Genomic DNA, 27,521 nt, shown 5'->3' with positions numbered 1-27,521 from the left:
AAGGTAGTTTTTGTAGTTTTTAAGTTTAGGTATTGGGATGTAGGATAAGGTCATGCAAATTAATTATACATATGTGCTTTATAAGTACTAATAAACAGCCAATATCCTAGTAATATGCATAGTAATAAGCAACTAGTTAATAGCGAGGATTGAACCCTAAATTAAAATGTTGCTCTTGCCACATATTCAGACTTTATTTCTTTAAAACAAATTTAAAAAAAATCGGTTCACTATTTTTAAATGCAATGATGCATCTTTTGTGAAAGTCCTTTGAAAAGCTTTTTCTGTTCAGGGTAAGGTGAACCCGAAACCAGTCTAATAATAATACAGGTATTCCTTAGCTGACTAGTCATTAAGACGATCCACCAACTAGTCAATTTTGCACAACTTTTCATTGCAAGTTTCCTCTAAGAAGCACTTACAACTCTGTCATATCTTATTTCACATGTCCCAATAGACTCCCCCTTAAAGCTGATTAAATTCTTGTTTTTTTTCAACACTTGATATGTGCTATACACTGGGAGCATGTTAATTACTTAGCTTAATCCAGAGTAAGTGATTGAATAAAAAAGTTTTTTTCAAGCCAAAAATACATCTATAAGTGTTAATTTGTTCATGCTTAGATAATGGAAACTTTTAATTAGCACTTGTTTCCAGTATTAGCTCAGTTTAATAGCTGTCATCACCCAGGGAGTTTTGAACATTAGTTTGTAAATAGAATCTAGTGCTGTTTTTGCAACTCATTGCACTTTAAAATCCCCATGAAAATAAAATTGAAGTTGTACTTTTAGTATGAATATGTTAGTCTTACTGTTATCTATACGCTAGTGTGCTCCAAAACAACGACAAAATCCACATTTAGAAGATACAAGCATTCAAAACTCGGCAAATATGGATCATTGAGTTTGATGACATCACTCTGCACTTCAGCTTCTCATCAGATGTACTGTCCAATCAAATGCTCTCTAGAATCTACGGTGTCCCACCCCCAAATAGATGCTGAAACTGCGGCTAAAATCTATCATTTGTTCACACTTACTACTTTCTACATTGTGAATGGCACATAGTGCACTATACAGGGGATAGGGAACGATTCAGACAGTGTAAATATGCTTTCTGTTGGGGTGAATGAAGTCTGGTTTCATGTTAGTGTCACGTGAACCGCTGCTAAAAAAAAATGATAAAGTTGTTCTTAGAATATTACTGCAGCTTTCATACACTTCAAGCTTCTTACACTGTTTGCAGGAGATCCCATTTTAATGCGTTATGGTCCCATAGTAGTAAACAGTAGTAATTTCACGATTTTGGCAGCTAGCATGGTAAATATTTTGTTAGGGATGTCGTGTGAGTGCATTCACATGACTCATTAAGCTTAGTGGGATTTTTCTAACAAATTCTCACAAACCCTTGTAAATCTGGAATTGTATTATTTCTAGTATTGACTCCAGTTACTGGGTGCTGTTAAACTGCATTGCAATTATTTCCACAACGTTTCTGCAAATTGAAATTAATTGTCCACGTTATCAGCCGTTTCTATTTGGCCTCGGCTCTAGAGTGAGAATGCTTTGTGTTAGCGCAAGGAGGAAATTATATCAAATGATTATCTAGGCCGTGGGTGTATTTGAATCATTTTTAAGCAAATACCACAGCACATTTCCTTCTCTTATCTGTGAATTATTAGAGTAGTGTTTATATAAAACCCACCACAGCATTAAGAGCTCTGGAAAGTGGAAACAGAGCTTGAGTGTGTATGTGATTTGGATTAAAGCATGTGCAAATTTGGATCTGAATAAATTAAGCATAACTATCACTTCTAGTATTCATCAGCAGAGAGATTATTTTATTATTAAATATGCTATATTGTCAGGCACAGCATCATGCAAAGTGTATGGTATTTAAAACACATTCTACAGCCATTCTGTGTACTTTTTAAACTATAACTTTATGAACATACTTGTGTTGTAATATAGTACACTGACCAAGCATAACATCAGCATCCTAATATTGTGTTGGTCCCCCTTTTGCTGCCAATACAGCCCTGACCCGTCGAGGCATGGACTCCACTTGACCCCTGAAGGTGTGTTGTGGTATCTGGCACCAAGATGTTAGCAGCAGATCCTTTAAATCCTGTAAGTTGCGAGGTGGGGCTTCCATGGATTGGACTTGATTGTTCAACACATCCCACAGATGCTCGATTGGATTGAGATCTGGGGAATTTGGAAGCCAAGTCAACACATGAAACTCGTTGTTGTGCTCCTCAGACCATTGCTGAACCATGTTTGCTTTGGGGCAGGGCGCATTAACCTGCTGAAAGAGGCCACAGTCACTAGGGAATACCGTTTCCATGGAAGGGTGTACATGGTCTGCTACAATGGTAGGTGGCATGTATCAAAGTAACATCCACATGGATGGCAGGACCCAAGGTTTCCCAGCAGAACATTGCCCAAGCATCACACTGCCTCTGTCAGCTTGCCTTCTTTCCATAGTGCATCCTGGTGCCATGTGTTCCCCAGGTGAGTGACGCACATGCACCCACACCCGCACCGGGCAATCTATGTGATCTAAGAGAAAATGTGATTCATCAGAGCAGGCCACCTTCTTCCATTGCTCCATGGTCCAGTTCTGATGCTCACGTGCCCTCTGTTGGGGCTTTCGGCAGTGGACAGGGGTCAGCATGGGTACCCACCCTGACTGGGTGCAACTATATGCAACAAACTGCGACACATTGTGTATTCTGACACCTTTCTTTCAGAAACAGCATTAACTTCTTAAACAATTTGAGCAGAAGCTCGTCTGTTTGATCGGACCACATGGGCCAGTCTTCACTCCCCATGTGCGTCAATGAGCCTCGGCCACCCATGACCCTGTCACCAGATCACACCTGTTCCTACCATGGACCACTTTTGATAGATACTGACCACTGCAGACCCCAGTACCCCACAAGAGCTGCAGTTTTGGAGATGTCGTCTAGCCATCACAATTTGGCCCTTGTCAAATTCGCTCAAATCCTAACGCTTGCCCGTTTTTTCCTGCTTCTAACACATCAACTTTGAGGACAAAATGTTCACTTGTTACCTAATATATCCCACCTACCGTCATTACCATGCCGTGATGATGAGATAATCAGTGTTATTCACGTCACCTGTTATAATGTTATGCCTCATCTGTGTGTGTTTTGGTCAGGCACAATCTATTATAATAATTGAATAGAGTTTGAACAGAGTGTCAAGAAAAATAAAAATAATAATGTGATTTAAATAATAATAAGTAAATTTAAGTTAAATAAAAAATACCTGGATTATGTCTTAATAAATCATCAGTTTTTAATGTTAGCTGTTGAATTCTCTTGCCTATGATTTTCATCTTTAAATTGTTTAATCTATTATATTGACTAACTGCATCACACCGACAGATGAAAAGGGTTTTTCTAAAAGCAACAGTGGGCGGTTACTTGCAATCAAAGTTTGGAAGGAAAGGGACATTTTCTAAATGTAATAAACCATTGCTTTACTAGATTTGGTCCCAACTGCATTTTAAAAACTGCACTCAGCCACATTGCTGTCACCTTGGGGAACCGGAGCCAAACACTTTCCAACAGTACTATTTGATTGAACAGAATAGTTTTTTTTATTGATCGCCTGCCTTTGTGGCAGTAGTTTTAAGGTTTACAAATCTAATTTAAACCTGGTATTAACTAGTTTGTTGAGTTCTGTATGTTCACTTCGTACTCCTCATGTAGTGTCACTGTTGTTTTGCAGATAGAAAAATTGTGATATTGAAATCTGGATTTGTCTGAATTGTTTGTCTGTCTGAGATGCAGGTCAAAGGACACATTCTTCAGATAAAGTTGTGGTGGCGTGTGTGTACTTACATTCTTTGCCCTAACCCCCAGTCTCAGTCTCAGTCTTAAGCCATGTCTTGTGGTTGGGGATTTGCTAACTCCCTTGTGTTCCTGAAAGGATATTGCCTCATTCTTAATCTCTTGTCTCAAGAGTATACAAAAGTCCTTGATGGACCCTGGCTAAGTTGAAGTATCCTGCAACTCGCAAGAGGTTACGAGAGGACTAATGAGAACATTGTACCAAAACAAATCTGTCACATTAGCTTAACCCTAATGTCCTATACTATTTCCTCTAGTCTTATGCTATTCATTTTCTATTCTTGTCACCCCCCCCCCCCCATTTTTTTTGTAAACGTTGCTCTTACAATAGTAAGAATCATAATGCTGCAGTTAAATTTTTTTGTATAATGCCCATTGAATATTACTCTCAAAAGTATACCTTATTCTGATTATACAAATTAATTCTTGAAATTAAAAAATAAATAACATTAAAGTGTTAAAATGCTGCTTGTGCTTGACGTTTAGCTGAATTACAAACAATAATGCTATGATTTAATAGGATAAGTCTGTAAATTATTTTAAGCAGATTATTGTAAATTGATGACAATGAGACATGGAAGTAAGATTAAGACTCTTATATAAAAGTTTTACCCATGTTTTGTCTTCAACATCATAGTTTTAGCTTAAATATTCAGGTATGCTATTATTCAGCAATGTAACAGCAAAAACGTCGATAATATTACATACAATTTTAAATGTACTGTCTATTCATCAAAGAATCCTGAAAAAAAAGACAATTTGGACAAATGTTTTCAACATTTATAGCAACAATACATCTCTTTTCAGCACCAAATCAGCATATTAGAATTATTTTTGAAGGATCATGTGACACCTAAGACTTGAGTAATGATGCTAAAAAAAATGTTTTGCTATCAAAAGAATAAACCACATTATTAAAATAGAAAATGTTTTTAAATTTTAATAATATTTCACAATATTACCGTTTTTAATTTAACAGAATTTTAATAAACAGAATAGATCCCACATTAAATGGTAGTGTATGTTACAAATGGAAAAACCTATGGTCTAAACATGACAGTACTCTCTCATAGCAGTTATAAAAGCGGAGTTGATTTTTTTTGCCATCAGGGGTATTAAATTACCCATATCTCTCCTTGATCTGATTTTACTGTAGCACCTGCACCTCCATCAACAGTTGACTGATTTCTGCTTCAGTCAGGCCAGCAAAGGCCAACTTTATTCCTTCTATCAATCAAAACCTTAATCACAGACCTTTTTGAGGCGTGTGTGTGTGAGCCTGTGTGTCTCCTCCTTTTGTAATTAAGCTCCTATTGTTTGTTGAAATGAAGCACCTGAATGTGGCACAGCATCCTGTCTAAAATCATAAATGACATAATGATGAATGTTATCATAAAGCGGCGTGTTTTATTGGAATCATAAATGTGCATATATCAGTGTAGAGCCTGAGCGTTTGCCAGGTCTCTTCATATGTAAACATACACAGTTCCTCCTGAAATTACAGTACTATCGTAAGCGCTGTTGAGCAACGAATCTCACAGTTACGAAAGAAAGCACAGCTCAGCAATGTTCTGGAAGGTATTGTTTGACTTGGTCAGGGAGAGCACAGTACCCTTCTGTCTGTGTGTCAGAGAGAGAGAGAGAGAGAGAGAGAGAGAGAGAGAGAGAGAGAGAGAGAGTACGAAGAAGAGGGGGAGATGGATTTGAGCTTCGGCCAGCAAACCTGAGAGTGGGCACTAATCACTCTCCACCGCTGTGATGTCATCTGGGCGTGTCTGACAGATTTAGCGTCTGCTGGATGGCTAGAGGGTTATTTGTGCCGTCCTGGAAAACCGATCTGTGAATCATTTGACCAAATTGTCATGTAAGCTTTGTGGTTTTCGTGGCCCGGAGCCAGATTGACCTATGTGATTTATCCCTCGTTTGGGTGCACGTTTAATATTCAATGATTTATTGAGTCTGTGGCAGGCTTTGTGAAACTACTAACAATTAAACTAATAAACAAAATAGACAGTGGTGATAAAGCCTGAGGGATGAGTTTATGGGAAATTTTATAGCTTTAAGATTTCATTTCTTTATAGCTTGCAGAAAAACCTTTTCATTGCAACGGGGCTACCTGAGTGTAAATGAGTGTTTAAAATATCTGGTCTTTTTTTTTTTTTTTTTTTTAAGTTAGCCTCATGTCATTCCAAACTTTGTATTCAAGTATTTTTAATGGAATATGGCAAAATGACAAAAACAACAAAAAAGCCCCACCTATAAAGCACCATAAAAATGTTCTTGATTTGTGTTAAAGGTGCACTATGTAGGATTTTTTGCAGTAAAATATATATCCTGTCATGGTTATACATTTTGTTCAGTGGAGTTCTTACAATATCCCAAATGCAACTGTTTGTAAATTGTGAGAAATTAGCTATTTTAGCCAAGGAACTGGGATGTCTGAAGAAGTCGCCTGTGAATTGCTTCATATCTGTATTACCCTCTGTTTCTGGTTTGATTCAGAAACACTTTACTTTTAGCACTGTGCAACAAGTGTCACAGCAGCCGCTTAGCGAACACACAGAGTAACGTCATAACATTATTTTAAACACACTTAAATGTATCTATGATAAATAGAGCTGCGTTACCTCATACTCATGACCGGAAAAAACGTAAATGGCGCCGGCGACCAGTGTTGTGCAAGTTACTTCCAAACTGTAATATATTATAGATTACTTATTACTGCTATTTAAAAGTAATTCTTTACATTACAATATTACTGTCTCAGAATTGTAATGCGTTACATTACTCCTGTATTACTTTTGAGTTACTTTCACCAAATAACTACAGAAGTAGCTCTTAACATTCTAAAATGTAGGCAGAGAGCATTTTTCATCCAGTAGAAGGCGATATGATGAAGAATAATGACATGGGCTATCCAGGCTAACAATAGAGAATTGGCAAAAAAGTGAATGCTCAAGACAATGCAAGAAATCATGACGATCCAACTATGTTATATGTATTATTTTAGAGGTAAAGTGATTATCTGGCAATATCTGGGAATAGCTTCTGTTCATAGACACAACAGAACTGTGTAAACTCTAAGTTATGACAATAACTTTGTTCTTTTCTTATTGTTGCGACATAGTTGCGAGATAGTTATTTCGGTTTTAGACAAAGGTTGCATTTGACTGCATTTGCATTTGACTAGCCTACGTTCTTGTCCTTGTCTCTGATAAACTAAGCAATGCGCATCCATTTCGCGAATGTACAGTAGGGATGAGACGGTGGGGACATTTTCCCACCGGTTAATCAAAGTGTGATGACATCACCGGTATCTGGGCTTTTAAATCACTAGTCTATTTAACCAAAAGGAACATGCGCACTGCCGCTTGGGCATTAATAACGGGAGCAGATGCAAAGCGAGTGCTTTCAATGAATTCCTATAAAAGTTAAGCTTCCATATGAACTGAAAACGCGCCAGTGCGCGCACACAGTGAATGACAGCTCGTTAAATGCGCGCTCTGTGCGGCAAAGCAGATTTGAGTTTTGGTTTAGAATTAGCCTATTATTCTTAATAAAATACACAACACAAAGACAAACCCCCTTTAATAGGCGCTTTTACATTTCAATTTGAAACCAAATGTAGCGCAAGCGTTACTGAAAATGTACAGAGTAAAATATTACTGAAAATTGATTAGTAATGCCTTACACTACTGCGTTACAGCAAAAAGTAATAAGTTACTATAATGTATTACTTTTGTAATGCGTTACTCCCAACACTGCCGACGACTGTGTCCCATCATAATAAAAGTCACATTGCTCGTGAGACGTGTGTTTGGCAACAATCGCTCCAGCGACCTTTCTCAGCTCCCTCAACACTCGGTCCTGCTTTGCTTCATTCTACAGTAACATTAATAACTGCATCCATTAACATGATTTCTGCGATTCTTTTCCACCGGCTGTGAGGTGAAGACCACATGTCCCAAGATTCTGAGCTCAAACTTGACATCATCAAGCTACGCCTTTCTTTTGAATAGGCGCCCTCTAGCGGATGGAAAAGTTACATAGTGTAGCTTTAAGTGATAGTTTGTGTGAGAAACAAACCAACGTTTGTAATCATATTTTTCAGCAATTTTTTGTGGAATTTGACTGGTATGGTCAGTATGGAAAGAGTTGCACAGAATCAGTCAGAAAGTTTTACTTTCACGTTCCACAGAAAACAAACTGCATATGTGCTTGTCACGACATTATGGAGAGTAAATAATGACAGATTTTTAGGTGAACTATTCCTTTAAAGTCATGTATTAACTGCCGTTACATTCTGTGAAAAGCAGTTTAGTGGACGGCCTCATGCCACACTGAGTGCAATACTCAATGGGATTGTCCTGAGAGAAAGCTTTGTCAGCAGCCCTTTTCCACACTGTGCATTGATCCATTTGGGTGAGTCTTAACAATCAATACTCACCGCAGCCCCATCATTAATTAGACACAGGTAAATTTCCCCACCTCTGCTCTTTTTTTTTTATTACAGCTATACTTTCCCTTCTCTCTCCCTCTTTCTCTCACTCTGTCCTTTTCTTCTTCTCTTTACTATGAGATTACATTCATTGAAGGCAGAGAACCCTGGGCAGCTCTTGGCAGTTCGAAAATGTAACCTTAGCTTTGAAGAACATGAAGGGAAGTAGTGGGAAACTCCCTGTATCATTTACCATGATGCCTCCCCCTGGGGACAGCCCGCTGAGAGCAAATTTATGAGCTGTTCTAGGATCAGCCACACTTGTTCACCGAAAAAACAAACAAACAAAAAAAACATTTTCTTTTGGAAACCTCTAAATATTCTTAAACCTTGATTAGACTTCTTTTTTTTTTCTTTTGTACCCAACAGCCCCAGGCTTTAATATCCTAACCTTGAAAGGAAACTCATATATGAGCTGTATTCTGTTTTGAATTAGTTGTTTTTTCTTGTTTGAAACATTATCCTCACTTATAGACCTTATGCACCAAAGAAACAAGCGCCCAGTCATCTTTAGAATTTTGTTTCAACTGCCGTTTTTGGCGGTAGTGAATTAACTTATTATAGATTAAACGGAAGTTATCATAAGCATAATGTTTGAAGTGGATGCCATAACAAATGTCAGTTAGACCAGAAAGATTTTTAAAACAAATTTACATTCATAAATTAATACCTTCATGCTGTTCAAAAGTTTGGTGCCAGTACAATTTTTTAAAAGTAAAGATTCTAATATTGTAGTTATTTCTTTTCAATTAAAGCAGTATTTCATGTTAGAATTGAGACAATACCTAATAAATAAAATCTAATTTTGGGAGGCAGATTAGTGGCATCGGGTAGAAGTAAAAAATAAAAATGGTAACACTTTCAAACTCCTACCTTATTGGTAACACAATTCAACAATTATTCATTAGTTAACATTAGTTAACATGAGCAAATAATCAACTGCACTTATAAAGCATTTATTTATCATTGTTAATGTTAATTTCAACATTTACTAATCCATTATTAAAATCTTCCTAACATTAGTTAATGCACTGTGAACTAACATTAACAAATCAGCTATATTTTTTATTAAAGCTACACTGTGTAACTTTTTTAGTTTATTCTTAGCTAAAAACACTTAGTTCTTTCGGAAATATATGTGCTCATTATTGTATATTTACTTCTTTCAAGTAATAAAGTATTCTCGTAAGTTTATAATATACCATTGAAAATACATACGGGTGAGGGGTTCGAATGCCGGTCACCATGTTGGTCCTCCATCTTGAAATTACATTAGCCAAAGAGGGACTTACCCATAAATTCAAGCTTCGCCTTTCGCGTTTTAACTCTCGATGGCACCGTGTCGAATGTGAAGAGGGGGATTGCCATGTTAATCTTGGACTAAATCGGTCACCGTAGGAGTTTAAACGAAATTGGAATTGAGAGGAACAGAAAATTGACGGTCATATACCGTTTCACCGCTAGATGGGGGAAAATATCACACAGTGTAGCTTTAACAAACATTAACAAAGATTAACAACTGCTGAAGAGAGGTGTTGTTCATGGTTAGCTCATGTTAAAGGAAGTGTATGTAAGATTGTGGCCAAAACTGGTACTGCAATCACTATCCCCTCTCCCCCTCCGCCCTGAGTCGAGGTTGCCAGATAGGCTGCAGGATCCAGCAGGAACGTTTGTAGCTGCAGCTGTGGTAACCAGAGCAGATCTGGCAACCCAGATGCCCAAACACTACTGACTTCGTGATTGGTAGATAGGTGGAGGGCGGAGCTTCAGGCCAGAACATAACATGTCAACATCAACATCAGTTGAGGGCTGCAACAACAACTTTTAAATGAGAATATCCTGGCCGGACTACTGTTGTCAGTGATATAAGTATTTGAAATTAACATGATTTCTTAATGTCTAGTGACATATCAGGGTCATTTATGATTAATGAAAATACATTTCTTACATATAGTTCCTTTAAATAATGTATTAATTAATATTAACTAATACAACCTTATTGTAAGTGTTACCAGAAAAACTATATGTGTTGCTTTGGTGTAACCAGATTCCTATAAAAGCTTTTAAATTCTCTAAAAACTTAGTTTTTAGACACCAACGCTTATTTGTATTAAGTTGCGGATTTTGATATATATATGTTAAGACATTCTCAAAGACTACTTTTTGTCAAGGTTTAGATTTTTTTTTCTTTTTTTTAATGTTGATTTAAAGTGGGGTTTTTTTGCATCAGAGAATGACATTTTACACAACATCGAATTTAATAAAAAATGTAATAAAAAATGTACCCTTGTTTCTGCATCATGGCTGATTTGTGGATTGTACACACAAAACAAATCCCAATTATTTTCTATGGCTGTCATTTCTGTGACGTGACGTGATGAAATCTTAACAACTAGCCTTGCTTTTTATTATCTTGACATCTTGACAAATGTATTACTTGAAAACAAAACAAAATAAGAAATAAAATAGCTAAATTTAAACTTTAGCCAACCTTAGTTCATCCTATATCCTGTCCCACATGTTCCTCAAGCAAACACACACACACACACACACACACACACACAAACGCACACACACATACACGCACATATATATAATATATAGGTAGTGTATAATTATGTAGTGTATGTGGTACCTCCATTATTGGCTCTGTCTCTGACATCCTCAATGCAGGGTGAATCATTGCATGTGAGTGTGAACACGCGTGTGCAATCTCAGGATTGCTGTTGCTAGGAAAACTGCGGAAACACCACGTCTGCACTTTCTTATCTCCAAGAAGTCAAATAGAGTTTGAAATGACCATGAGTGATTTAAATCAGTGTTTGGCAGCGTCCTATCCTTATTATCCATTATCAATTTGGTCTATGATGTCATTCTGTTTCTATGTACGTACATATTCTCTCTACAGACAACGTTACGATGTCATTCGCTCCATCTTTATCATTGAAATAGACTCAGCGGAAATGTTGCTGTTGTGAGCTTCAGAAAACAGCCAGTGATCAAGTTTCTGCGCATCGCTTTGTGGTTCGCTGTGCGATACTGCCGCTGCAAGCTCATTGGCGGCAGCACTCAAGTGTAATTATTCATCCCCCATCCCTCCCTCCTTTCCTCCTATCGTTCCTCCAACCCCCTCTTTTCTTTCTTCCCACTCATCCTCTGGCAAGCGGTGAGGATGTGGTCGCTGTGATGTGGCAATTGTGATGTTGCTCGCCGCCACCATCTTGGCGGTGCTGAGGTCAGAGGTTTGGCTTGCGACTGCATCATCTCATAGCAATGACAGAAAGAATGAATGCAAGCGCGCGCACGCTTATATGCACGGGCACGTACGCGCACGTCCCATTCATCACGGTCCTCTGTCTAATTAGCATCTTTTTAACAATGTAGTGTATGCAGTGTAATTGTTCCTCCCTTTATGTTTTAATGAACGTCCACGAGTCAGTGTGATTCCAGGCAGTTCCCACCACTCCTTTTTTATGCTTTATCAGACTTGTCTGATGCTGTGACAGGGAGATGTGAAGCTTAAGCCCGCTGTGCCATGCTTCTCGGTTCTCTTTTTATGGCAGGGGAGCGAGAAACTGTCAGGTTTAATGCTGGATTTTGCTCTCAGCTGAAACCTGAAAACCTGTCAGAGTGTTGAAGACCAGTATTGCCAGAACACGGTGGTTCCTTTTACAGGAGCACAGTAGACCTGACATCTTGAAATACTAGCAGCGTTGTTCATGGTTAACTTGTCAAACACGTAGTCGGGTGTGTTTTAACCGTCTCGAGCACACAACAATATAATAAATAATAAATGTGACAATTCAGTGGCTTCCGAAGTCTGAGTCTTCTATTTTGCATGGGTTTTATTTGATGCAATGTTTTTCATTGCAAATTATATTATTAGTCGGACAATTTGAGTGAGAAGTTGATATTCACATTCATTTCAGAGGGGTTTTTTTTGGGGGGGGGGGGGGGGGTTGCCCATTGTTTGCCCATTGTTTGCCCATTGTTTGCCCATTGTTTGCCCATTGTTTGCTTTAATAGTATAAAATCTGCATGATTGAGATCCAAGAGCAAGAGCATAGACTGTCAATGATCAATGTCACAAATTTGATTAGTGACCTAGAAATTGTAACATATATAATAATGATAATAGATGTAATTTATAAAATCAAGTTCAGTTTTAGTTTATTTGTCGCTCTGTTCCTAGTTTCCCTGTTTGTTAATTAGTTTCCATAGTTCATAAATCTACATTTTTTTTTTTCTTCATTGTGGACATACTCTTTCGTTGTCTCTACACCCACACATAACAAAAATAGCATAAAATGTTAAATATTAAAAATGTACTTTATATTCATTATCCCCTGTATGTACTGTATATACTGTATATTTTTAATCCCATATTTTGAGTATTTTAAATATTATATTTTTTATTCAGTTCAATAATAATAATTGTAATATTTTAAATTCAGTATTTAAAGGTGCACTGTGTACATTTGAGCAGCATCACTCCCTTTCGAAGCAGAGAGAAGCTACGGTGGCTGTTACAAAGATGTCATCATCTGAGACAGCAGAGAGTTACTAGTGTACTAAGTTTTTCCATTCAGGGCCACTGTAGAAACATGACGGTGCAAAATGGCCGATACTCACAAATACTACACACTGCACCTTTAAGTGTATTAATGATTCTTCTTTATTCTTTTGTATTTTAAATTAGATTTTAAATTCCATTTTTTTTATCAATTCCATATTCTAACCCCACAGTATTTTATTATGCTATGACTCATATTTGACAAAAAAAAAAAAAAAAACAGACGCACACGAACACACACACATACACGCAAAATGATTTCCATCTCACCTATCTGGAAATGAGTTGAAATAATCATTCTTAACTAATCATAATTCCACCCCTGCACAAAAACATAACCGCATATTGTCTGCGGTGTTCCCAGATGATCTCTGAGTGGGCGCTGTTAGTGGAGACCGTGCCATACAGTCCATTTGGGTCCCGCAAGCACAGATGACAAACTGGCTCTCTGGCTGACCTTCACTCTTCCACCACAAGGACGCTTAATTTGTGTGTGCAGCTCTCAATACTAAGCACAGCACTGAAGGACATTTTTTTTACAGCACAAACGCAGCAGGTAAATTGTTAGCAAATGGATGTGCTGTTTAGAGTCAGCATGCCACGTTTCATCCTGTACAGCAAAAACCAGACACATTACAGGCTTGTATGGTGCATTCCATACCAGCTCTGTGTCTTAGTGTTAAATGAATGCTTGCTCTTTATATCCAAGGTTTAAAGAGGGATAATGGCAGAAGAACGAATGCTGACGTCTTTCAAAACACAATATGGATTAGCAGGAATGCAAATAATTAACATGATGTCTGGAGGCTTAGTTTAAATAGAATAGAAGAATGAAACTAAAACATTCATAACTCATGGTTTAAAGAACGCAAGAAAAGGAGATTGGGTGAGGAGAAGGTATCAATATACAATCCCCTCAGAGAGGCAGGTAAGCTGCCGCCTTCTATTTGTACACAGCGAGAGACGGGGCACGGAGACCATCTGGTGAGACCACTTATAATGGAAGCCCACTGATAAAAGAACTGGCACAACCGCCATGTGTTTGCAGCGGACTTGACAGCTCTGACACACCTCGTGAGGTAAAGCGAGAGACTGACCTCAGTAGATGCCTCGGGCTTCTTTTACACGTACAGTACAGCGGATCGAATTCATTTATTGATCTAGTTTACATGTACACTATGCGATAGTGACTGTGAAAAGATTATGTAATATCTAAGGATTCAAAAATTAATAAATAAACAGACTCAGCAGGGAAATAGATAACTTTGAAACAGATATAACACGATGTTTACATTTTCTGAATGAAATTGCTTGCCTATATAAATATAAATATGCTAGACTGTTGTGACTGCTTGCTAAGGCATTGCAAAGTAGTTGCTAGGATGTTCTTGATGGTTGCTAGGGTCTCCAGGGGGATGTTAGCAAGCTGCTACATGGATGAGTAGTGGTCGAAAGGGGGTTCTGAGTTATTGCTAGGGTTTACTCTGTAGTTGCTAGTTTTCCAGGGGGTTGGTATTGTGTTCTAGGGGGTTGCTAGGTAGTTACCATGGGGTAGGTGGCTGCTATGGTATTTGAAGTGATTGCTTGGATGTTCTGTTTGACTCTCTTGGGGGATGCTAAGTTGTTTTTGGGTTGCTGGACGGTTGCTAGGGTGTTCTGGATGATTGTTAGGGTCTTCAAGGGGTTGCTACGGTGTTCTTTGCAGTTGCTACGTGACTGCTATGGAGATTTAGTTGGTTGTATGGGGTTTCTAGGGTGGTCTGGTGAGTCTTAGACCTCTAGAGTAATGATAAGTGCCCAGCCAGTTGCATAAAACACTTTAAGTTTTTCCCTTAAGTATGAGACTTAAAGGATGAGTTCCCCTTAACTAAGGGAATAACTTAAGGGTGTTGCATATAATCCCTTAAACAGTTCTCTTAGGTAAGGGAAACTGTTAAGTATTTCACGACAGCAATGCAGGTTTTGTTGTTATAAAATTCTATTGTTGCCATGGACACGTTATATGTTACTACAGATAGCGGTATGTTATAACCAAGCGGCAACCTCCCGCGATCTCTCTTGAAGCCAATACGGAAGTAATGTAAACTGTAATTCCTTAACTGGCCACTAGAGGCAGGCTTCAGAAGGGAGCAGAATCTCATTGAGCCCCATGTTAAAATTTTCAACTTTAAAGCAGAAAAAAACATGTTTACAGCCTGGTACAAATTGTTGTTTTGGCCTATAAGGCTTATTTTGATCTTCATGACAACTGTGAGGGGGGTGAATTTTTTTTATAACTCATTCGTTTACGTTATATAAAGCCTTAAACTTCTGCATAATTAAGGGCGTGGTAACAGGTGGATAGCCATTTATCCGCCGTCTATAGTCATTGCGTCACATAAGCTCCGCCCACATCCAGCCTTTTTGCCCATTTTCTTTTATCCGGGAGTGACACGCGATGACTCGCTCACAAAATGGCAACGCCCAGCTCGCCCCTACTTTACGCTTCAGAACGGCTTATCGGAATCCTGTGGGTGACGTCACGGACACTACGTCCATATTTTTTTACAGTCTATGGTTTTAACAGAAAACAACATAACGTGAATAAGGAAAACAAAAGAGAAAACCAAATATGAAAATAGATTTTATTCACCCTCATGTTGGTCAAAACCCATAAGACTTTCGTTCATCTTTGGAAAACAAAGTTTTGTTTTTTTTACTTTCTCTTCCACATGTCAATTTTTGACATTCTCTTCCACTTAAAATTTGCCTTGGCACATCTATATCTTCAACAGGATCCATAAAGTCATTCATTTTTCCCCATTAATGTTCGTAAACTCTAAAGGTAATGTTTTCCTTTTTATTATTTTTATGTTTTTATTGAGCAAAATTGCAAATTGACAAAATAGGGGATCAATGATATACATACATGAGAGAGAGAGAGAGAGAGAGAGAGAGAGAGAGAGAGAGAGAGAGAGAATATTAAGTCTGTAAGTAGGTAATAAGTAAGGTAACGTTTCTCCTAACCTTAAACTATACTTAGGAAAATGACAGTTAAGGGGCTTTATGCAACACTTAATGGTTTTTAAGGGCTTACTTAAGTGAAAAATAGACACTTGGTGGCAATTCTAAGGGTTTATGATGTTTCAGTTTAAGAAACCCTTAAGTGACACTTAAGAGTTATTTTCTGCAACACCCTTAAGTTTAAGGGAAACCTAAGGGTTATCTTAAGGGAAAATTTCACTTAAGGTGTTTTATGCAACTGGGCAAAGGTGTTTTTGGGTTGCCAGGGTGTTGATGATTGTTATAGGGCAGGTTTCCTCAAATCTTGCCTCAGAAGGCCAATGCCCTGCAGAGTTTAGCCTCAACCCTGGTCAAACACACCTGGGAAAGCTAATCAAGGTCTTCAGGATCACTAGAAAATCACAGGTAGGTGAGTTTAATCAGGGTTTGAGCTTAACTCTGCAGGGCAGTGGCTTTTGAGGACCGGATCTGAGGTATCCTGCTATAGGGGCTTACACGGGGTTGCTAGCGTGTTCTTGGGGGTCGCTAGGGAGGTTTAGATGGTTGAAGGTGGTTGCTAGGGTGTTCTGGGTGGATGTTAGATGATTGCTTACTTGGTCAAGGCAAAAAGGTTGGGATTATTCTGGCTTCTAGATAGGCTTAAAGGGATAGTTCACCTAAAAATGAAAATTGCGTCATCATTTACTCACCCTCAAGTTGTTCCAAACCTGTATGAGTTTCAGAAAGAGCAACCACTGACTGCCATAGTAATTTTTTCCTACTATGGTAGTCAATGGTTGCTCTCTGCTTGGTTACAAACATTCTTCAAAATATATTCTTGTGTTCAGCAGAACAAAGAAACTCATACAGGTTTGGAACAACTTGAGGGTGATTAAATAATGACAGAATTTTCATTTTTAGGTGAACTATCAAGTCAGTAAGTCAGTGTGATTTTTCTTTTTTAATCACCCATCATGTGAAAAATATAACGTAGGAAAGTAAAGTGTCATTCATTGAGATACAATCTTAAGTTACTTGGGGTAAGGGTCTTGTAATAGTGAGACTTGCCTAATTTCCAATTAAATCTATTTTCTACAGTTACCCACCGGGTATATAGTCGTAGACATGATTATAGTTAATCTGATGTGAATATATATGACAAAGTGACATTTTAGTACGGCAGACTCTGACTTAATGCATTTAATGTAGAGCTTGTCTCAGTGTGATAATTATCGTGGTGTGGGAGTGATGCGAGTGTCTCTGGGTAAGGCTCGTCAGGGGGCGGCTGCAGATGCAAAGCCGTCTACCTGAGTGGATAACGTCTTTTTATTTTTTGCCTCGGCCACTCCCCTTCACCACATCCAAGGCTATCGTGGGCGTCCCAGGGGAATTCTGGTCATGACTTCTCGGGTAGGCATGGGGGTAGCATCTACATTTCAATCTGATCTGTGATAGGAGGCCCCACGTGTGTGAGGGAGAGAGAGAGAGAGTCCGACAAAACCAGTAACCAAATAAGCTGAGCTGAGCAGATCTAGAAGGCAAGAGAGCCAGAATGAGATATAGAGGTTGAGAGAGAGAGAGAGAGAGAGGGAGAGAGAGAGAGAGAGAGAGAGAGAGTGTGTGAAGCTGGCTGGCAACAGCACACATGCTCAAGGAGAGAAAAGAGGACAGCAATTATTGTATCCAACACCCTACAGCTCCTGCAATAAAGGCTCGCTGTTGTCGGCATCACAAACCTGCTATTCTCTCCACCTGGCCTCATCCCACTGACTTATATGATTGATCCGGGGGAAAATGCTGAAGTTCCGCGCGGACCGGCGAGTGAGGTAGGTAAAGCAGGAGGTTGGAAGAGAGTTTATAGCGGCAGACAGCAGTGTGAGGGGAAACTCTGATCTAGAGGTCAGGCAGGACTGCAATGCAGTGCTGGCTTTTTCGTGGACCATCTTTACGAGATACTGAGGTTTATTTGTGTAAAGTTCGTGTGTTACCGGTGCGTGCGTCGGCACCTCGTTCGTGTCCTTACTGGATTCCTGTGTGGTTCTGTTTGCATGCGCTGTTGCGATGCTGCTAAATCATTCCTTGTTTGCTAACGACTCAATCATTGATTAGTGGTCATATTACCGACATTTATGAGCAGATGTATGTCTTGTGCCTCTATGTAGGTTTATAGGTTACACACGAGCGAGCGTGCTCAGTGGCAAGACCACATCGGAGCGCGCACACGTGCACTTGCACACCTCAACCTGATTTCAGGGGCTAGGCTGTTGTGCTAGATTTGCTTAAGCGTTTGTCCTCTGGTGTTATATGGAGTGCAGGGCTCTGGTGTGTGTACCTTTTTGATGTCAAGAGGTAGATGCCTTCAGCATGAGTGTATTCTTGGCTTGTGCTTCTGGTCCCCGACCTATCAGGCCGCGTGTGTTGTGTGTCTGTGTATACAGAGACTGCGCAGACTCTGAGTTCTGCTTGTGTTATCCGAGCAGTTGAAATTGGCATGTTGTTCAAGTGCACTTAAACAACACTGAAGAGGTGAGCCTGCAGTATGTAGGAATAACATCAAACTGAAGAGATGGGACAAGAGCAAGACGAATATTAGGGCCTTAAGTATAGTGTTTTTACAGTAGACCCATGAAACAGGCTTTTCACACTTGAAATTGTTTAACAAGGTTGGTCTTGTGCCATCTAAACGCATGGTTTTCATATTCCTCATTGTAGATGCGTAAATTTATAGGGGTTATATTTCTTATATGCAAATTTACAAGGTTTATATCACTAGACAAGTGAAACATGTGACTTGTACACATATGGAAATGGCTCCACATAGCTAATACTGCTAATAACCAGAACTTTTTCTCTCAGACAATGAAACTAAACAGAGTATAGGGTTGCCAACTGGAGAAAAGGAAAATAAGGGACAATCGTGGATCTTTATAGGAAAATAAGGGACATTTACAATATTTGTCATTTCAGTGTCTGTTAAATGTGTGTATAGAAGATTCTCAGATATAAACGCATTTGTTTTGCTTAACCTATCAATGTACAATTTAATCCTAAAAAATATTTTAACGTCATAGAAAAATATGTATATAAAAAATATGTAATGTAAATTGTTACAAACAAACCATTAAAAGTTTTTGTAGCATTGCACAGCTCAAAAGTTTGGGTCAGTTTGAAAGAAAAGTTTTATTCAGCAAGAATGCATTCAATTTGTCAAAAGGGACAGTAAAGACATTTTAATGTTACAAAAGCTTTCGATTTCAGATTAATGTTGTTATTTTGAACTTTGTACACAACTGTTTTCAACATGGATTTCTCATTTCAGTACCGTGAGAATATCTTAATTTGCGATATAATCTACAAATGCATACACAACCAGATGTTCCTGTCACGTTTAAAGGGCATTTTACTCACATACACCTAGTTTGCAGTACAAACTAAAACGACAAATTAAACGCTTCCTTCGTGTTTGCTGTTGAAATTTCAGCAAAGGATAAATGGATTTCCTACTAGATATAATTATGTCCAACGCGTCTCGATACTGCTTCCAGTCCCAGGAGACTGGAAGCAGTATAGGTCATAAAGCCCGCCCCCTCCTTGAAATGTAATGGGACATAGACAAACTAAACAATCAAATTACACTTCAAATTAAATTTTTCAAATGATAGTTTCTGTCATTTTATGCTGTTTTTATCACACTGATGTTGGTTCAAATGTTCATTCTTTAAAGGGGGGGTGAAACACTCAGTTTCAGTCAATCTCATGTCAATCTTGAGTACCTATAGAGTAGTATTGCATCCTTCATATCTCCGAAAAGTTTTTAGTTTTATCATATTTATAAAAGAAATATAGGCTGTACTGAGTCTTTCCGGGGGGAAAAATGAGCGGCTTGAGGCGTATCGTGTGGGCGGAGCTAAAGAATGACGAGTGCGCACAAAGCGGTGACGTCCTCAAGCGTGGAGAAGAAAACGCTACCCTAAATCAGATTCAACTAACACATATATGATCCAGAATCAGATCTGGAGGCTGATATAAATTGAACAGGAGAAACAGCAACAGCAGGACGTCTGTCTCTGTGGTATGTACTGTATTTAGTGGACTGTCAACATTTGTGTGTGTTTACTCGCAGTTTATGAGGACATGATTTGGTTTATGGACTATTGTATGCGACTAAACCTTAGCAGTAGCAAGCAAAACGGTTTTGCACATCAGACTAGTATAACGTTATACATAGAACAACAATGGAGTAACCGTTAGCGCATTTGAATGACGTAGCACGCTTTGTGAGAACGCTAGGTTTATGTTTGGGTGGTTTTACAATAAGCAAACTGACACCTATAGTGGCCAGCTAAACAAATGTATTTAAACACACACCATAGATCGCATGCTCCATTGATAAATTAACTAACGTTATACACGATCGTGTTGTTTACTGATGTTTACTCACGCGACGATAGCCAACAACATAGACATTTGAAGCAGTTTTACTCACCGGCTGCTTCCAAAGCAGGACCGAACCTTTATCGCTGGGACCGCTCCATCAAAAACACACTTCTTTGGTATGATTTGGTGAAGTCCTGTGACAGCAGTGACCGTGGAGATCCGTGATGTTGTGAAGCTTCCCGTCATTTCTGCGTTCAAATCGGTTCAAATGCAGCGCTGCCTTCCCGGAATGCTGTGCTGAAGCGTTGAAGTCGCTTGATGTCACCCATAGGAATAAAGTGGAGCGTGGCGCGGACTATAACGACATGTGTTCACGGACGAGTGGATCTGCAGCTGAGAGAGTTTTTATGGCCGTGCATAAACACTATGGAATTAGACATATACTGGCTAGATTTAACCCAGCAGCCATATCACCCTGTACCCCAAGACTGGTTTCCCACTGAAGCTAAGCAGGGCTGAGCCTGGTCAGTACCTGGATGGGAGACCAACTGGGAAAACCAGAGGTGTTTCTCAATGTCAAGGATGCTTCCTTGGAAGGACTGATCCTTCCAAGTCACTTCCTTCAAAGGCTAGGCGAGGCTCCTCTTTAGCATTCGGAGAACACGTAAATGGAACAGGCTAGCAATTGCACGTCATTGCGTCATTACGTCAGTGAAAAGGTCCGTTGGCCATCAATAACGTTATGTGTAACGTTATTTGTATTTTTTTTAAAATATCAATACAGTAGTAATTTGTACCGGCATTTAAACGTTAAACTTTACTTATATTTACTACGGTTATAACAAATGTTTGGTAACGTAAATAAAAGCATTGTGGCAATCAGCGAGGTGAGGGACCGTGAGAGTGGGCCGGTGGAGTGATAATGAGCGGCAGCTGATCACCGCCACACCGGTCTCGGCTCACGGCAGTGACGGGAGTATAATTGAAGGAGCGTGGAAGACGAGAGAGGACTAGGCCTGGACTTTATGTTATGGTTTGTTTATGTTTTATTATGTGTAGTCGCCCGCGTTACTTTCGTTTTGTTTATTATTTATTATAAAGTTGTTGAACGTTCGCCAGTTCCCGCCTTCTTCCTTCCCATCTACAAACCCCAATACAAGCATATTTGCCCCATTCACGCTCCGACTATGCGAACGTCAGAAGATAGCAAAGCTGCGCACATAGGATTGTGGGTGATTTGAGAACGCAAAGAGCGCGAAGGCTACTCATTTGCATCCTTTCCTGTATATGACATATTTTTCGAACGAAGGACTCAGTCCTTGGTTGAAATTCCGAGGATCCTCGAAATTGGAACAGTCCTTCGTCGGATGTCGATGACGTAGCATCCTTGGAATTCTGGCTTCCGAGGATCCTTCCTTGACATTGAGAAACACCTCAGGTAGCTGCTGGTAGAGGTGTTAGTGAGGCCAGCAGGGGGTGCTCACCCTGTGGTCTCTGTGGGTCCTAACACCCCAGTACAGTGATGGGGACACTATACTGTCAAAGAGGACCGTCCTTTGGATGAGACATTAAACCGAGGTCCTGACTCTCTGTGGTCATTAAAAATCCCATGGCACTTCTCGTAAAAGACTAGGGTGTAATCTGGCCAAATCTCCCTCGACTGGCCCTTACGAATCATGGCCTCCTAATAATCCCCATCCACTGAAATTGGCTGTATCACCCTCTCTCCTCTCCACCTATCGCTGGTGTGTGTTGAGCGCACTGGCTCCGTTGAACTGTTGCTGCCGTCGCATCATCCAAGTGGATACTGCACACTGGTGAAGCTGGTGCACACTGGTGTGCAGCACCAGGAGAGACCCCTGACATGAGTGTAAAGCGCTTGGGTGTACAGTAGTACATATGAAAGCGCTATATAAAATGCCTCATTCATTCATATACTGTGATTTTACCATAGAGAGAGTACTAAACTAAATATGCTTATAAACTTTTAAAAGGAAGAAAAGATCTATATATTTTACTGTTGCTGTCAAAGATTGTGTCCAATACTTTTCTTCAGCTAATTTAGCTAGCTACAGTGGGGCAAAAATGAATTAGTTAGCCACCAATTGTGCAAGTTCTCCCACTTAAAAAGATGAAAGAGACCTGTAATTTTCATTGCAGGTAGTCTTCAACTATGAGAGCCGGAATGAGAGAAACATTCCAGAAAATCATATTGACTGATTTTTAAAGATTTTATTTGCAAATTATGATGGAAAATAAGGATTTGGTCACCTACAAAAAAGCAAGTTTTCTGGCTCTCACAGACCTACCTGTTTTTTAAGAGGCTCTTCTGTCCTCCAATCGTTACCTGTATTAATGGCCCCTGTTTGAAATCGTTATCAGTATAAAATACACATGTCCACAACCTCAAACAGTGAGACTCTAAACTCCACTATGGCCAAGACCAAAGAGCTGTCAAAGGACACCAAAATCAAAACTGTAGACCTGCACCAGGCTGAGAAGATCTGCAATAGGTAAGCAGCTTGGTGTGAAGAAATCCATTGTGGGAGCAATTATTAGAAAATGGACATATAAGACAACTGATAATCTCCCTCAATCTGGGGCAAGATTGGTCAAAATGATCACAAGAATGGTGAGAAAAAACTCCCAGAACCACATGGGGGGACCTAGTGAATGACCTGCAGAGAGCTGGGACCAAAGTAATAAAGGCTACCATCAGTAACACACTACGCAGCCAGGGACTCAAATCCTGCAGTGCCAGACGTGTCCCCCTGCTTAAGCTAGTACATGTCCGGGCCGTAGTGTTGTAGTACTCGAGATCGGTCTTGGTCTCGAGACCGGTCTCGAGACCACTTTTTAAAGGTCTTGGTCTCGTCTCGGTATCGACCGCATTTTTACTCGGTCTCGTCTCGGTCTCGGGCGAAGATGACTCGGGATTTTGTCTCAAGACCGGTCAAGACCACAGCTGAAGGCATATAAAGAGCAGAGAACTCCACCATTGCGCGCACTCTCTCTGTCTTCAAAAGCACATACGCTCTCTCTGATACTTCACATATTAAGCTAAATCAAAAGTTCAGAAAACCGAATCCATGTTGAACGTTGCGCGTTCGGACAACTGTTTTGAAGTACCGCTCGGTGTGAATTGCGCTCAAAAAAACGTTTGACCAGCTAAACAGCTGACATAAATCATACATTAAATAAACAGAAAACAATTTCTATCCAGTTATGAAGTGTTTTCTGTGTGACAAACCTTCCGCGATGTTCTGACAGCCGTACGTTCACACACAACGGGTCTGCTAATGTCCGATTCACGACCAAATGACTCATTTGAACCGAATCATTTTAACGACTGTAATAAGAACTGATCCAGGGCTGGACTGGTAATCTGGCATACCGGGCATTTGCCCGGTGGGCCGACGCACTTTTGGGGCCGGTATAGTGTTTAAAATAAAAATAAATTTTCTTTTTTTTTTTTTTTACCACTGACAACATGCAGCGACAGCGGCCCATTGGTTTGTCTTCTGAATTGACAAGCCGAAGCGAGAGCGACCTCCCCTCCATATTAGGTGCTTTTTTCTATTTATTTATTTATTATTTGAGCGCATGGAACTGCAAAAGGCGAATATCCGCACAGCGCAGCCGCTGACGAACGTACGCTGCGTTTAAATACTGCTCTATGAACGGCACTTTGACTTATTTAGTTTTATACAATCGTGTGATATGGAAACATTACAGTTCTGCAGGGGTGCCGCCAGAAATTCTGGGCCCTATGGAAAACAAAATTTATGGGCCCCCTAAAATTTTTACAGATAAAATTTAACCCAATAAACATGCCCTGTATACTTTAAAAAATATATTTAGCACATTGCATAGTTAAAATGTCTAAAAATGTCTAATAAAGATGAGTACAAAGCCTACAAAAACAAGAAAAAAAATATAGAAAGATGTACTTGTTTACATAAAAGGGAGAACATTTATTATCTCAATTGCAATTGCAAGCACAACAGAACATATTGTACACATATTGACATATATTTTACATGAGCAAGCTTAAGCTGGGTCCACCTGCTCAATCAGGAAACATCAGCTAGAACTAACTCATAATTAAATCAGTCAAGGAATAAAAATAGCTAAAAGGCCAAAAGGGCTCAAAATCAAGACACACCAGGAGTAATGCCAGGTGTGTCTTGGCATTACTCATTCAACCTATTGTAAGTCGATGTATCATCACAAGAGTCTTGAAAATATATTATGAAGGTTGAAAAGTTACCTAGTGCTACTTTAAGAACATCAAGTAAGACAGCATCGATCAGCAGCACTGTCACGTGACAGAACATACACACGGCAAACTGATTTTGTAATTTTTGAAGCGTGTAGATTACTTTTTGTTTATCATCATGTGGCGAACACAGTAGATAAGACGTGTTTAGAGGCTTCAATCTTCGTAAAGTTTTGCGCTCAGGCTCACCTTGTTCATTTGAGACGGGGACGGGGGGGCGTGGGAGAAGGGTGTGCAGCAGCCACTGAATCTGTGTCTACGAGACATGATAACCCGGAGACAGCACATCAGAGATGTATTGTTGGATGTAAATTATAATTCAGTAATTATTTTAGCTAGATAAAAGCAGGTCATGTAGCAACAAAAATAAGTAGGCTAACTCTAAAAGTTTTGGAATAACGTTAGAGGAATAGGGCAAGCTGCCTTTCTTTTTGAAAAACTGTGTGACATACTGTAGACTTCGGCGTTCTCTGTCTTCTCTTTCCTTCTTTCCGTTTTTGATGCCCCGACTTTTGATGTGACATACCTGCGTGTGTCACTGTGTGCGCTTCATCATAGCAAGTGCAATAACCAAGAGCTCACGCTAGCGCGGACCGCGCAGGTGGAATGAACCATTGTGAGGGAGGGGGGAGAAGGTTGTGACTGACATTTTGAAATTCGTTTTTTAAATATAAAATCTATGGTCAAAACGGACAAAATACACATTTACTGCATGAGGGGCCCAAGCACATTTAATGTATGTATAAAAAAGAGAAAATAAATAAGAAAAGAAAAAGGGGGTCTGCTCTTTTGGGCCCTAAATCAGTCTGGGCCCTTAGAATCGTCCTAACCTTCCACCCCTTTACGGCGCCCTTGGTTCTGTGGTGTATCAGCTGAAAACAGCCGCGAGCATACGTAGCCTATTCATGACGAGGTAAAGTGGAAAACGGCAATACACACAAACGTTTCACTTTAGCACAACCACAACTTACTCTGCAGCTACTAACAGCGAATAAATATGGTGTTTAGGAAGAAACATTTATTAAAAATGTTGCTATATTACATAAATTAATATTGCAGAATATAAATCACTTTTATAGAGGCTGTTTTCGTATTTTCTACAGGTGTTTACATTTTTTTTACTTACAAATAAGTTTATTATATATGTTTTATATAGTTTTGGAAACAATATAGCCATATAATGAGGAGCAAGGTTTGTACAGTCTGTTTTTTACCCTGTAACTACCATGATCTTACATTTAAATGAAACTGGTCTATAGTTAAACTAGTCTATAAAACAGCTTTAAGTCTAGATCCCATAAATAAAGGACAAAGCTTTTTTTTCCTCTTTAAAAGTTTTTATAACTTTTTTTAATAGATTTAATGAATAGCCTCATGAAAGATAGATATCAGTGTCTTACTTAAATGATGTGTGAACTGTTGAAAAATATGATTGTTCAACCCCAAAATGTGATCATTTACTCACCCTAATGTCACTCCAAACCTAAATGAATTTATTTCTGTGAAGCATAAAATAAAATAATTTGAGTGTGTTTTTTTTGTTCATACAATATTCAAATGGTAGCCTAACCAAAATGGCTTGGTTGCCAACATTCTTCAAAACATCTTATTTTGTGTTTCACAGAAGTCATGCAGGTTTTATGACAGTGAGTAAATGATGACAGCATTTAAAAGCAGTAAATGTACTTTACTGCATCCTAGCTCAAAATCATCAGTGCTTTACTGCTAAGGGCATTTCTGTCTGAACAAAAAAACAATATTAAGTTTATCTGCTTTTGCAGCAAATTCGATAATATCTATCATTATTTGTCCTAGTTTTATATACGCCAATTTAAGGCCCTAACCCCAGCAAAAACATTCACGGGAAACTCATGGGCCGGATGTGCTGGGTATGCCAGAGCCGAATTTTAGCCCCAGTCCAGCCCTGAACTGATCTGTTCAACAATGAACTGAACGAATCAGTTTAATCATTTACTCAGAACACCTCAGAAATGAGAACACAAGTGTGCTTACCCAATTTAGCAAGAGTGGAGAGTAAAGGCGGGCGTACACGGTGCGATTTTTGCTGTCGTACGAACTCGCAGACGATTTTTTTTTCTCGGGAGAAATCGCGTGGACATCGTGGATGCTCGTATGGTCGCGGCTCGCACCGTGTGAGAGGAAATACGAGACGAGCCGAGCACGTTAAGAGCGCCTCCCGACCTTACGATCATTTTTAAACATGTTTAAAAAGTTCGGGGAGTCGGCCCGATTTTTACCAGCATATGACTGTCCCCTATTGCCAAATCATGCACAAGCACGTCACATACGCTCAATCTATATGACTATTATTAGCTCAGTGGCTGCCACATACTGCGTTCACACACACACACACACACACACACACACACACACACACACACACACACACACACACACACACTTTCTCTCTCTCACGTGCACTCTTCTCTCCCTCTGGTTGTTTCGGTTTAAAGGAATGGCTTTTCTCTGCTTTTCAACAAATCATTTTCACACCTTTTTTCTTTATTTTTTTGTATCTGAAGCTATAGCAGCAACATTGAAAGCTCCGGTGTCTGTGTTACATAAACTCGTGTGATCGCGGCCGGCTCGCGGTGCAAACAGTCGTGCCGTGTACCAGCTGATTTGATGCGATGATCAAATTAAATGACTCGTAGCGTCTGCAATATCTCACGACCTTCCGAGTGTCCGAATTCGCACAGTGTACGCCCGCCTTAAGATTTATTAGTTTTAACTATCCACAGTATTTCAGCTTATGTATGTTGAATGTGTAGTAAAATAAATAGTCTAAAATAATTTAGTTTAGACTGGAGTGAGGTGAAAACAGAACAAAGTTGTTTGTTAGCTAGCTGATCATTTTATTAAATTGTATATGGCAGAAAATGTGGCTATTTGTTAACTGTTAATGCTATTT

At 39.4% G+C, this 27,521-nt stretch overlaps 1 protein-coding gene across 10 annotated transcripts in view; it reads left to right on the top strand.

Annotated features, from left to right (window-relative positions):
• plekha6 (pleckstrin homology domain containing, family A member 6) overlaps nucleotides 1-27,521 on the top strand; it is a 99,581-nt gene that overhangs the window by 3,211 nt on the left and 68,849 nt on the right. Inside the window, exon 1 of one of the 10 annotated variants that reach the window (XM_067431673.1) lies at nucleotides 17,550-17,759. The exons of the other annotated variants lie outside the window; for them this stretch is intronic. Coding sequence (XP_067287774.1) covers nucleotides 17,728-17,759 — 32 coding nt within the window. The 5' untranslated portion in view covers nucleotides 17,550-17,727. Of the gene's footprint in view, nucleotides 1-17,549; nucleotides 17,760-27,521 lie in introns of those variants that run through there. 10 annotated transcript variants of the gene reach the window in all.

Source organism: Pseudorasbora parva, chromosome 22 (genome assembly GCF_024679245.1).
Source record: "Pseudorasbora parva isolate DD20220531a chromosome 22, ASM2467924v1, whole genome shotgun sequence".
Lineage (NCBI taxonomy): Eukaryota > Metazoa > Chordata > Actinopteri > Cypriniformes > Gobionidae > Pseudorasbora > Pseudorasbora parva.
The sequence above is the reverse complement of the archived record's forward strand: the minus strand, read 5'-3'. Positions and strand labels throughout refer to the sequence as shown.